Genomic DNA, 14,655 nt, shown 5'->3' with positions numbered 1-14,655 from the left:
GGCCAGAGTCCCAGGCAGTTTCTATCTGCTTCCTCTGCCTTGTTTTGGTAGTGTGTGTGATCTTCACAAGTGGAGTCTAGGTTTCTTACAGCCCTGCTGTCAGTCCCTCTGGTTTTCAAACCTGCTAAAGCAACTTGTCTCCTCAGTGTCAGACCCCCAGGCTGGGGATACCTGAAACGTGGATTGAACCTCTCACTCCCCAGGGAGTGAGCCTGTGTAATCCCTCTCCTCTTCCCTGTTCCCTCCCGACCTGATCATTTCTCTTCCCTTCCTACCCAATTGCATCTGGATCTTGGATCTTTGTTATGACCTTGGTTGTATAAGAGTCTTTCTGCCAGATGACTTCCAGTTTGTTTTCAGTGAGAATTGCTCCACGTGTAGATATATTTTTGATGTGTTTGTGGTGGGAGGTGAGCTCTACCTGCATCCTCCTACTCCACCATTATGATCTCTCTCTGGGCCCTTTTAATCTAGACACTCCTGTCATTAACTTCCTAGGGAATTTTCTTGTACTAATTTTTCCCTAATTTCCCCCAAATCATTTTCTCTATGTCTTTTTCCAGAATTAATATTTGACTTATTGAATTAATCTTCTGATTTTATCTTTTTCTCTATTATTATTCACCTCTGTCTTTTAAAAATCTATTTTCTAAAATCTTTTGCCTATAATGTCTAACCCTTTCACATGTAATTTATTTCAGATATCACATTAGTGGTAAAACTAGTGAAATCTGAAGAAGGTATATAGTTAAGAGAATTGTATTATTGTTCATTTCCTCTACCAGTGCCCTCCAGTCAAAGAACAGCAGGGTGAAGTATATATAGAAACTATTATTTCTGTGACTTTTCTGTAAATCTGAAATTATTTCAGAATACAAAGCTGAAAAAAATTAAAAGGACTAAGATTTTTTTTTTTTGCGGTATGCGGGCCTCTCACTGTTGTGGCTTCTCCCTTTGTGGAGCACAGGCTCTGGACGCACAGGCTCAGTGGCCATGGCTCACGGGCCTAGCTGCTCCGTGGCATGTGGGATCTTCCCGGACTGGGGCACAAACCCGTGTCCCCTGCATCGGCAGGCGGACTCTCAACCACTGCGCCACCAGGGAAGCCCAGGACTAAGATGTTTGAGAAAAAATAAAGTGTTTTCTGGGATGACTATGCATGGACCACTTCTCATAAATTTTCTCTTATCTCTGAGAGGATATTAATTATAGTTTCTTTGATTTTTTTCTGCTCCCTGAATTATATGTTTCGTCTGAATTTCTTTTTTTATCTGTTTGTTTTGGTCTCTCATTCTGAAAGCTTTCTTCTAATGTGACTGCCCACCCATATTTAATAGGGCAGACTAAAATCCTAATGGGAAGTTCTTTGTGAATGATGGGTTTATCAGTGAGCTTCACTGTAGGTATTTCAGAGGACCAGCCAACTTTTTCTCAGTGGTATCAAGCATGCAGTAAAGACAAATTTAATTCTTTCCATCATATTAATAGTTTCATACAGTGTTTTCTTACACTGGCTAGCAACCATTTTATCTTTCCTCTTTTTTAGTTTGTAATTTCCAGGAACATGGGATATATTTTTGAAAATTAATTTAATTTCCTCTTATATATGTTCTTATACATTATATATATATATGCTATTTATCCTTATCTTCAAGGTACTGCCATATGCAAAAAATTTTTCATGAGACCCATGCAGTGTGTACTTTTCTGTTTATTCATCACTGAATGGAGATCCATGACAATTCTAAAAATTGGTTTCATGAGTCCTTGACTCCCCTTACTGTTCTCTGTCCCCTCTGAGGCGATCTATAGTTAGACCTATGCACAGTCCATGAAAATTTTTACACTCTTGTATGCTCAGAGCTGCAAAGCACAGGTTTTTCCTATTCTTGCCCTCCAGAATGCAATACTTTACAATTGTCCTCCTCTACCCTGAGGATCTGCTGAATATGAAGGAATTTTAATCTCTAAATGCTTTGTAGGAAGTGTTAATGATACTGAAATGAGGAAATGGTTAGGAAGAAGACAGTAGTAGAATTTTTCTGTAAGGTAAGACAGTTGCTAATGTTTAGGTGAACGCACATTATGGGTCTCTGAGCTAAAAAAACAGACAGTGGTAGTAGGTCAAATCCCTTTCCAATTTACTTTTGAATCATTCTGTCTTTCCAACAAGTAAGGTCTAACAGGCCAATAGTTGTGTTTTTCATTCAAGCCCAATCAGTGCCTTAATTAGAAGAAATTCCTCATAGCCTGGCAAGTGGTTAAATATTATCCTTAATATCAAATGTTTTCATGAATAGCTAGTAATACATTGGAGTTAAATAAAAAGAACATTTAACTTAAAGGTTAATTTCAAATTATAATTTACTCACTTTTCAGTATCTCAATTAATCCTCATAAGAATAAACTTATTAGACACTTAAATTAATGCAAAAATGGAAAAACACTGTAAGGAAACATAAATACTTTACAATTCTCCACTTACACCCTTATTACCTAGGGATCTGATATTCATCTTAAAAGCTTCAAATGCCCAAATAGACAAAGATTTTCCTTTTGTTCCTTCCTATAGTCTAGTTCAATGGGATAATTTTAACATTATGTGATTTTGCTTTATTGACTTTAAAATTAATTCTGTATGTGACTCTGCTGAACTAGGGAATGATACCTTAATTAATACCATGTTAACCTAATAAATAGTTTCTATATTGGTCTGATTTACAATGTATTATTTGATTTGACAGAATACAGTAGCCTGTGGCTTACTGTCAGTGAGTAGCTTCTGGCAAACAGTCATTTATAGCAGTTAGACTTGTGCTCTGAACTCTGGATAAGGTCTCTATTTTACTGATTAGATTTGTTGCTTTAAGATAGTTCTGACGTCTGAAATCACTACTTCTGGATATATACAATTAACATCCTTAAAATTATAATAGAGTTTTAAAAATGACTTACACCTTACACTTTTTTATAAAAACAATAGGCTCAAATTCTTCCAAGGAGTATTTCTACAATTGCGGTACGCAGGCCTGTCACTGTTGTGGCCTCTCCCGTTGCGGAGCACAGGCTCCGGACGCGCAGGCCCAGCGGCCATGGCTCACGGGCCCAGCCGCTCTGCGGCATGTGGGATCTTCCTGGACCAGGGCACGAACCCGTGTCCCCTGCATCGGCAGGCAGACTCTCAACCACTGCGCCACCAGGGAAGCCCAACTTTTCTATAATTTTAAGTCACCAAGGTTTTTGGTACACCAGGGAAAATTTACATAGGAAGAAAAAAGGTTAATGTTTCAAATGTCAATATTTTAATATTAGTCTACTTTAATAAATTTTAGGAAACAATCGTCTCCTATTGATTTAGTAACATTTGTGGATTAATATTTCTTTATTATAATACAAATGCACTATAAACAAAAGTAGATAATTTTCTACACAGCAAAATTTGTATAGTAAAGTATGTCTACAAGATTGTATAGTTTTAGAAAACTATAGAATTGGTTTTGGAGTTTCTGTTGCTGAGTGGGGCACCATTTTCTATTGAGTGCCATCAAATCACCTAAAGAAAAATATTTGAGTATAAAATACATGGAACCTTCAACCTTGAAAGATAAAATAGGAAATATAAAACTCTATACAAAAGTCCTGTGTTGCAGTTTTGATTTTGAAGGTTTATTTAATTGAATTTTCTTTGTTTCCCCTCATCTCTAACAAAAGGGGAATTGTGGGGTTTTTTTCTGCCCCTTAACTCAAGCTTCCTACAATCCTGCATATCTAAATTAAAAATAAAACATGCCAGGGACTTCCCTGGTGGTCCAGTGGTTAAGATTCTGTGCTTCCAATGCAGGGGGCATGGGTTCGATCCCTGGTCCGGGAACTAAGTTCCCACATGCTGCACAGCACGGCCAAAAAATATAAATAAATGAATAAAAATAAAACATGCCAAACTTCATTGATTCTGAGATATACATCTTTTCATATTTCAAAAACTCTGAATCAGTATACATTTACAATTGATGGCAAGTTTTTCTTCTTTCATAGTGATACATAAAATAATGGTGTGTTGTATAATCCATGCTAGCTCAGATTCGATGAAATCTAATTACAGTTGTGTGAGACGTGGGCTTTGGAGTAAGCTAGTTAACCACAGTTCATAGCTCTTAAACTCTTCCCTAGTCCTGAAATCTTAACTCTGTCAGGACCAAAATCTTCCCTAGGATGTATCCCATGTGAAAACCAGAATTATTATAAGCCTTAACAAGACAGATTAAATACAAATAGAAACAAGTCAGTGGTTTTGTTAGCCTTTAGCCTGTGGCACAGCAGAGCAAAGATCTGTATCAGGATAGAAAGGGTAAAGTTCCTCTTAGCAGCATTTCTCCAGACAAGCAAGAGGCAGATTTCTGATTCCAGTTTTATGCTTATATGCACAAAGAAAGGTGTCTATTCACACCACTGTTATGACTTATATTCAACATATGTATAATTTTTATATGATAAAGAATAAGATACCAGTTTCTCTGTACAATTTCTGAATTACCTACTCACAGATTTAAGAAAATGTAGAAAAGTGTATACTCTTAAACTAGAAGAATTAAACTTTAAATCAAGGATGTTTAACATTAATATTCTTTGGAAATTTCTCCTATCCAACTACCACTCTATCCTCTATTGGAATTATTTAGAAGTACAACTTCAATCATTTGTGTTTATATATATATATAAAATGTGTGTGTGTATAATATATATATAATCTGCAATTGATTATCTAATATGGCATAGCTATTTCAGCTATTTCTAAAGAAGTGTATCTGGAGAAAGTATTAACATTAGGAGAAGTTTGTTTTAGAAGATTTTGATACTATAACGAGCTCTCTATAAGTAACGTTTACTAACACTTTAGGCTTTGGTATTAGGTCAAAATTATGATTTTAGTCCATGTTTGCAGTACAGTGGCAAGAGCAGTGAAGGAATGCAGTGAAGGGGTGAGGAGATTCGAAAGACTGTGGAGGCTCCTTAAAGTAGACTGTCCTGGTATTGAGTTCCAATATATGGTCTGGGTCAGAAGCAAAAATACGAGTGTGAAATCGCTAACCTCCATCATTTTATTGTAAAGAGTACACTGCAAGCAAGATTCATAGTACCATCATAATAGTTAATCAGTTTGGGTTCTTAGAGATGTAGTCACATTTCCCTAATATATTTATGTATTGAATACACACATGGATCTAACTAGATTACCACTCCTGGCCTGGATCTGATTTAAGGTGCATGAGCACAAAATTCCCAAACTAGAAGAGTAGACCATTAACTGTTTTCATCTCCCCATAAATATTACATGCCATTAACATAATTAAACTCTTAGTATATGAAGTATCTAGGCAAATTCATAGAGACAGACAGTAGATTAGAAGTTACCAGGGACTGCAGAGAGAAGAATATAAAGTTATTGCTTAATGGGTACAGAGTTTCTATTTGGGGTGACGAGAAAGTTTGGAACTAGATAGTGGTGACAGTTGCACAGCAATGTGGATGTAATTAATACCACTTAGCTGTACACTTAAAAATGGAAGATTTTAAGTCATATATATTTTACTACAGTAAATAAAAAGTTTTGACATGTGTGGTTTATAAGTTGTTCAAAACTAATTCATAGAAATTATAGCTAGTTTAGAATTGTATTTCCTTCACATGAAATAATTAACTAATTCTGTACTTCTGATTGCAAATGTGACATAAATATCCAAAGTTGTTTCTTTTCAGAAGAAAAATTTGGAAAACTTGAAATATGACTGAGAATAACAGAAAAAAATCCAAACAAACTTCTTACTTTAATTGGTTCAGGCTGCATCACAGGTGCAGGCATAGCAATGGCACTTGGAGCATAAACCTGGTGATATGTTGCTTGAACTCCATGATCAGAATAAGGCTATAACAAAACAAAGAAAAAAATATTGTTTTTCATTTATTAATTAAAAATATTTATTCAGCATTACAATTTACTAGGCATTTTGCTACACAATGGAGAAACACAGATGAGAAACACATTATCTATCTTTAATTCACTTATAGACTTATCTGAGACAGACTAGTCAAAATTACCCTAAGTCCTATGACACATATATAGGGATCCATGGGAAAGAAAAGAATTACTTGATATAGCTTTAGAAAGTTGGAGAGGGGGTCAGGGGAAGTTTTCTAGTGGAGTTTATGCTTGAATTTGAAGAATTAGGGAGAGAGGGTGGGAACACTACGTGAAAAGGCAGAGAGGCAACTAAGAGCACACCTCATTTGGGAGACCTGTGTGGGTTGTTTGGTACAGCTGGAAGGAAGATTATTCACCGAATGACAGCTGAAAGATGAGGCAGTAGAGTAACAGGCAGGGAACAGATCATGTAAAAGCAGATTTATGGCTTTTCCAGCAGATGGTGGCACCATTCAGTGAAATATGGAATATAAGAAAAGCAAGTTTGATGTTTATGTTATTGTGAGGGGGTTAAAGAGAAGAAGTTAGTTTTGTAACACATAAAAGTTGAGATATTTGTAGGACTTCTAGTAGAGGTATACAGTCAATCAAAAGCTATTGTAGATGTGGCTCTAAAGCAGCACTAATAGAAATAATGTGAACTACATGTTAATTAAAATCAAGACAGTCAAAAGGTACAGACTTCCAGTTATAGGTAAATAAGTACTAGGGCTGTAATGTACCACATGATAAATATAATTAACACTGCTCTACGTTATATAGGAAAGTTGTTAAGAGTAAATCCTAAGAGTTCTCATCACACACAAGTTTTTTCCTATTTCTTTAATTTTCTATCTATATGAGATGATGGATGTTCACCAAACTTGTGATAATCATTTCATGATGTATGTGAATCAAATCATTATGCTGTACATCTTAAACTTACACAGTGCTGTATGTCAATTATATCTCAATAAAACTGAAAGAAAAATTTCCAGTAGCCATGTCAGAAAAGTAAAAAGAAACAAGTAAAATTAATTTCCAGTAATATATTTTATTTAAATAAATATATTAAAAATATACTAAAGTGTATTCAATATAAAATTAGTGATAAATTTTACATTCATTTTTCATACTATGTCATTAAAACTTGGTGTGTATTTTGCACTTACAACACATCTCAATTCAGACCAGCCACACATTTCAAGTGCTCAATAGCCTCATGTGGTAATGGCTATTGTTGTACTGGAGAGTGCAGGTCTAAAATTCAGAAGTGAGGCTGGGGCTAGAGAGACGAGTATGGATGATAACATCAGAGTGTGTATGTAGGGTGAAACAATGTAGAATTGAATACGAAATCACAGGGAGCAAAAATTCAGCTTACAAAGGAAAATGAAAGGAGGTAAAAGGATTGCCAGAAGACAGCAGTATCATGGAAACCAAAGGTAGGAAGAGTTTCAAGGAGTATGTCCAATGTCTCTGACAGGTCAAGAAAGACTGAAAAGAAAGGAAAGTATTTGGCAATTAGGGAATCACTGAGGAACTTTATCAAAGGCAGCTTCAGTGGAAAGGTAATGAAGTAGACTTCAGCAGGTGAGGGGAGGATGGGTAGTGAGGCAGTGGAAATACTAGATGTAGAGTAATTTTTCAAGCTTAGCTTTGAAAGGTAGAAGAGAATTAAGGCATTGGTGGGGGTGTGTCAAAGGATAGTAATTATCTCCTACCAGGTGCTAGGCACTATACAAAGAACTTTCTGTATACAACAACTCTAATCTTTGCATCAATCTTGCAAAATAGATTTTCCGGATGTCTTTATGTTATTAATGTAGATATTACAAAACCAACCCTGTGAAGAGTTAAGTGATTACTCAAAGAAACACACTAGTAAGTGGTGAAGCTATGAACCAATGGAGAGAAAATGTCTTAAAATACATGAGAAAAGAAGGATAATAGTGGAATGAGGTCCCTGAGGAAGAGGGAAGTTATAGTATCCAGAGCAAAGAGGCACAAATAACCTTGGACGAGAAAGGTTACTAAAAAAATATAAGAAGCTAAGGATGGGTTATGAGTCAGGTAAGTTTGTATGTTGGGTACTGGAAGCTGAGTTGGTTTCCACAAAGTAGTTTCTATTTACTTTGCAAAGTAGAAGGCACTATATTCTAAGAGTGAAGGGGGAAATAGCTACTGAAATAAGTGAGAAATAATGTTAATTCATTTTTATATTTTAGGGAATCTAACTATCAAACTCATAAGAACAAGCCCTGTGTTTTTTAATTTTAGGGAAAAAACACTTAAAATATAAACCACCCCACCCTATTTATTAAGTTATATATTAGACTTATATCTTCTACCAGAAACAATATTAAAATAAAAATATGCTTATATCATTTTGTATGGAAATATCATAAAATTAATGGTATAAGTTATAAGCTAATAGAAGCAATATTTCCAGAAAAGTCTTATTAGAGTCCACTAAATAGTGAAATATAACCTGATAAGTTACCTGATGTCAGGAATTAAGAATATGGTTCAGTGCCAAAGTAGATTGTGGCTAAAAACCTAATGTAAAAGCATTCTTACCTCACTGTTCCCCTCCTTGAAAACCAGAAAACAACAAAAAGAACAAAAGATAGATTTTTAAAATGCCATCATCAAGTAAACGAGGAAGTGTCCACGATCCTGAATCACAATGTAGAATGTCTGCCAAATGCTATGCAATTTGGACCAATATAAGGGAGAATTCTGAAGCCTGAGGAAGGTTATAATTTCCCTGAAGGTAAATGTTCTGAAAGGCCTATTCAAAGATTCTTTAGAGTCTCAAGTGTAGGGGTGTGTCAGGCCAAGGCAGAAGGAGGAAAGATCTTCACAGAGATCCAATTTTACTTAATAGCAGGGGAGGCAGAATTGAAGGAGAAATTAGGTTTTCACTATTTTGTGGTCTACTACCTTGCATTATAGCTGAGGAACATTGCTGGAGGTGAAGCAGGGTGCAAGTGGAAAGTGAAGTAACAATTATTACACCCCCATACAGAAAAATCTACAAAAAAAGAGACTTTGCCAGGAGCCAAATGATCTCCAGAATGCTAAAAACTGAGGGAAGAGCATCTCAAGCAGGAGACATAAGCAGACTTGGTGGTAGGCTGTTTAAGACAACAGCATGCTTCTCCTACCCTGTATTTCAAAAAATAGCTGGCATCATTTAAAGACATGTAAAGATATGAAGGAAAAGGAAGCAACCTAAGACTCTTCTCATCCTCTCCAACTCCATCAAGGGAAAAGCAAAAAGGGGGAAAAAAAGAAAAAGATGAGAAATCACTCCAGAAAATAGTAGAAAAGTTCAGATAAATATAATTCTTTAGCTCTTAAAGAAATTATAATAACGTGATCTCTATAAAGAGCTCCAAAAAGATTTTAAGCCAACAGACAACATTTACAGGCAATGATGTAAACAAAGCGTCAGAGTTTGGGATAAAAAAGATAAAAATAAAATAGAGATGAAATCTTCATTAGTCATAATAAAAAGTAGACTAAACACAATGAAAAATATAGTCATAATTGTCTTGAAAAAGCATATAAAACAACATTAAAAACTACTATGATAAATTACCTCAGAGATGACAGATATGAAAGACAAAAAAGAGATCTAACATATACATAAATGGTGTTCCTGAAGAAGAAGAAACACACTGGAATAAAAATTTTTTTTTTCAAAGTTCTAACAGGAAAAAAGAAACTGAAATAAAAACTAGCCTGAGAATCAAAGGAGCAAACTGTGTCCCAGGAAAAATATTATAAAGACTGATAACTTCCAAGACATATCCTGGTGAAGTGATTTCAAGTTAAGACAGACTTTTCAGGCACGCAGGAAGAAAAAGCAAATTACGTATAAGGGGTAAAGTCAGGCTGGTTTCAAACTTCTTTACAGCTATACTGAACATCAGAAAACAGTAGACTAGAAGTTCTAAGAGAAAAAAGTGTTGTTATGGGTTGAATTGTGTTCTCTTAAAACTTATGTGTTGAAGTCCTAACCCCCAGTATGTCAGAGTATGACCTTATTTGGAGAAAGGGTCTTTACAGAGGTGAGCAAATTAAAGTATGGTCATTAGGGTGGAAACTAATACAGTATGACTGGTATCCTTATAAAAATGGGAAACTTGGACCTAGAAACAGGAAAGATAATGTGAAGACACAGGGAGACAGTGGTCATCTACAAGCCAAGAAGAAAGGCCTGGAATAGATCCTTCCCTCACAGTCCTCAGATGGAACCAATTCTTCCAACACCTTGATTTTGGACTTCTAGGCTCCAGAACTGTGAGAAAATACATTTCTATTTTTTAAGCCATCCAGTTCATGTACTTTGTTCCAGCAGCCTTAGCAAACTTATACAAGTATGATGCAGCTATTTTATAGCTAGTCTTAATTTCTTTCAGACTTATAGACAACAAACATGTTGAACAAACAAGGATGTACAAACTCAGAGACTATATAGCACATATAAGCCTTCTTTAACAAAGATTGCTTGCAGATTCAGTCAACCAAGTGATAAATGGAGGGTGAGATGAAGAATGGAGAAATCATAGTAAAAGTATTGATAGTAAACATTAAGATCCAAAATTGTGGAAATTATTGTTCCAGAAAAATTATGTTATAAACCTTAGCAATAATAATAATAATTACAAAAATACACTCAAATTGGGACATGGGTATTAATAGATACCCAATAGGTACCCAATCTTTCACAACATATTTAAAACATACCATGTACAGTTTCTGGCATATAGGTGATGAGGTTATTAGTAATGGTTTGCAAATATAATTTAAACACATGGAAGATAATATTTACAGTTTACAGTTATAAAATAAATTTGATTTACATTTTTGAAGGAAGAATTTTTTAAAGATTATTTTCTTCTTTGACTTCATTTTTATACACTTTTAATTGACAGACTGTTAGTAATAATACAGATTGACAGGCAAACCAGAAGGAAAAGCATTTATCTTACTCTTTCAAGGGGACTGAGTCAGGGAATAGCCTAGTAGAGTGAACAGATTTGAGAAATGGTTCAGCATTAGTGAAGAAGTCTAAGATGAAGTGTTCTTAGATATAAAAAAGGGGAAGAGATGTGAATAAATCAAAGAAAACATAAGATGTTCAACTTCAATGAGGGTCTTGAATAAATATCTTTAGAAAAGAAAAATAAATAAGTGTTAAGAGGAAGTGGTTATAGATAACTTACTTTGAGACTAACACATACCTCTGGAACTGAAGCTTCCATCAGAGACAGCGGAGGAGGAACATATCCACCATCCTGTGCAATTTCCACTGGTTGATAAATAACCTCAGAAGGTTGCAGGTGTAAGAATGGAGCAGAAGAGGCAGGAGACTAAAACACAAAACCATACTTCTAATTAAAATCGGATTGGTTATTTCAATCAAACCAAATGACTTACCCAACACACGAGAGAAATATTGGTTTCACATTTTCCTAAAGTTGTTTTTCAGGGACAGAACAGAAGTATCTTAGCAACAAACCAGGAACTCTGGGTTGTTATAAATTCCAATTGTGTAGATGTTATTAATAACTTTATCACTTACAAGTACTAAAATTTCTTAGCACTTTAGAACCTTATATATAAATTAAGATAATCATTAAGATCACAATTAAAGGTTGTAATAATATAACCTATAGTATTTAAATTGTCATGAACGTCTATTCTCGGCTTTCCGACTTCCCATGGAAGTGGGACGTATCATTAAACAATCTTTTTGATGGTACACTATTTGTTATCAAAAGTTGGGAGATGGAATACTTATTTAGGAGCATAAATAAAACAAGCAAAATCTGAAGTAAAGCTAGAAAAATGCTAAATTTTCTAATAATACTAATAGTAAAAAGAAGTAAATTTTCATTTCAGTTTACATAGCGCTCACTTATTTATAAAATGCTTTCACTTACATGATCTCATTTGACCATCACAAAAATCATGTGAGAAAACTTTCAACAATATAGTATCATTACTTCCACTTTGCAAATGAGGAAGCTGAGAAATAAAGTGATTAAATGAATTGCCAAAGGTATCACAGTTAATAAATACAAGAGGAAGGTCTCAAATCTAGTTCTCCTGACTTAAATATTCAGGCAGTCTTCACAAAAACAAGGAAAAAAATTAATATTTACCTGAGGAACACCCCACTGCCACTGACCTGGTAGACACTGTGCAGGGGCCTAAAATGAAAAAAAAAAAACACCCACCCACATTATAAACAAGGGTTAAAACTGAATATCAACATGCGATAGTATGAAGCTGGACCCCTACACCTCAAACCATATACAAAAATTAACTCAAAATGGAACAAAGATCTAAATGTAAGAGCTAAAACTATAAAACTCTTATAAGAAAACATAGGTGCAAATCTTTGTGACTTTGAACCAGGTAATTAAAAAAATTATGACCTCAAAAGCACAAGCAACAAAAGAAAAAAAGGATAAACTGGATTTCCTCAACCTGAAAAACTTTTGTGCTTCAGAAGACACCATCAAGGAGGTGAAAATAAACCCACAATATTGGAGAAAATATTTACAAATTATAAGAAACTTATAAGATTATAAGAATCTGATAAGAAACTTGTATCTACAATATACAAAGAACCCTTATAACTCAATAGTTAAAGGTAAGTAACCCAATATAAAAACTGGTAAAGGATATGAATAGACATTTTCTCAAAGAAGATATACAAAAATGGCCAATAAGCATATAAAAGATATTCAACATCATTAGCCTTGGGCTGTGGAAATCAAAACTACACTGTGATATCACTTCACATACACAAGGAGGGCTATAATCAAAAAGGTAGATAATAAGTGTTGGCAAGGATGTGGAGAAATTAGAACCCTCATAAACTGCTGGTGGGAGTGTAAAATGGTGCAGCCTTTGGAAAGTATGACACTTCCTTAAAAGGTTAAACACAGAGATACCATATGACTCAGCAATTCTACTCCTAGGTATAAGACCTTAGAGAAATGAAAACGTATGTCCACACAAAAATCTGTACATGAATGTTCATAGCAGCATTATTTGTAAAAGCTGAAAAGTGGAAACAACCCAAATGTCCATCAACGTAAGACGGATACACAAAATGCGGTATATATCCAAATAATGTCCAGAACAGGCAAATCTATAAAGACAGAAAGTATATTACTGGTTGCCTAGGACTGGGAGGAGGGGTAAGGGGAATGCCTACAAATGGGTAAGCTTTTTTTTTTGATGGTATGGTTGCATAGCTCTGTGAATTTAGTAAAAACCACTCTGTTGTACACTTTGAAATGATAAATTGTATGGTATGTGAATTATATCTAAATAAAGCTGTCATTTAAAAAAAAGAGGGTCAAATTACTTAAGGTACTTATTGTAAGATGATAATATAGAACATAGACTTATTATTTCTTAAATTAGTTGTATTATTCCTTAATAATAAATGTTTTACTTTTAACTTATTCTCCACATTTAAAAAGGCTTTTTTTAATTATTAAAGTAAAAAAACAGAAAAAAAGAAGATCCCATGAATCTACCATCTAAACTGTTAATTTCATGCTGACCACATCAATTTCTAATGGATTACATCACTGTGTTATAATGATGACCAAGATAACGTGAGGTCTATGTTCTGTATACCATATTTAAAAAGGCAGGATAATGTATAATCTCTTAAGAAAATATTTTAATAAAAAATCTGAAATAAAATGACATATATGTAGATTTGTTAGATAAATAAAATCACTATCTACTTATGAAGTAAGAAATACAAAGGAGATAAATACTGATTGAACCAGGCATTATCTGATTTGACTAACAAAAATTTCTGTTTTGCTTGCTAAAGGATGCTGCTTATTTATTATTTTTTTGTAAATTTTAAAAATTTTTATCGGGGTATAGTTGTTTTACAATATTGTGTTAGTTTCTCCTGTACAGTGAAGTGAAGCAGAGTTCCCTGTGCTATACAGCAGGTTCTCACTATTTATCTATTTTATATTGACTAACAAAAATTGATAAAACTATCAATCTCAGAATTTGTAGAAAGAAAGAGCAAGGGAAGATATTATCAGAGTGGCAATTCTTAGGGCAGAATGATGATGAATAAATATATAACTGTAAAGAAATATGTGAAGTGAAATTATTTCTTACATTGCAAAATACTATGTTACAAATTGGTACAAAAATCTTTCCCGAGTATATCTAGGTAATATACTTCCAATTTTATAATTTGTGTCAAGTGGAAAACCAGAGCCAAAGTATAAAATTAAATTGTATCAGAGTTCTATTCAGAATACATCTATGTCATGTATGTATATATGTAATCAATTAATGAAGGAGGAGCTGGTCTCCACAAGGTGCAAGCAGAAAGAAAGCAACTTTAGTCTTTCTCATCCCTGGCACTTTAAAAGCATTGTGTTGAAGCTAGTGGTTACCAGTGGTGAGAGGGACAGGGGGAGGGGCAAAATAAAGGTAGGGGGTTAAAAGGTACAGACTACTATGTATAAAATAAATAAGCTATAAGGATATATTGTACAGTACAGGGAATATAGCCAATATTTTATAATAACTATAAATGGAGTATAATCTATAAAAAATTTGACTCACTATGTTGTACACCTGAAGCTAATATAATATTGTAAATCAACTATATTTCAACAAAA

General features: G+C 34.2%; 1 protein-coding gene across 1 annotated transcript in view; it reads right to left on the bottom strand.

The window, feature by feature from the left end:
- Positions 1-14,655, bottom strand: part of BOLL (boule homolog, RNA binding protein) — a 54,924-nt gene that overhangs the window by 18,225 nt on the left and 22,044 nt on the right. Inside the window, exons 8-10 of the mRNA XM_067739867.1 lie at positions 12,139-12,186; positions 11,215-11,343; positions 5,825-5,923 (exon numbers count right to left, since the gene is read on the bottom strand). Coding sequence (XP_067595968.1) covers positions 5,825-5,923; positions 11,215-11,343; positions 12,139-12,186 — 276 coding nt within the window. The remainder of the gene's footprint in view (positions 1-5,824; positions 5,924-11,214; positions 11,344-12,138; positions 12,187-14,655) is intronic.

This window comes from Pseudorca crassidens, chromosome 6, assembly GCF_039906515.1.
Source record: "Pseudorca crassidens isolate mPseCra1 chromosome 6, mPseCra1.hap1, whole genome shotgun sequence".
Taxonomy (NCBI): Eukaryota; Metazoa; Chordata; class Mammalia; order Artiodactyla; family Delphinidae; genus Pseudorca; species Pseudorca crassidens.
This window is presented reverse-complemented; position numbering and strand designations above follow the sequence as displayed.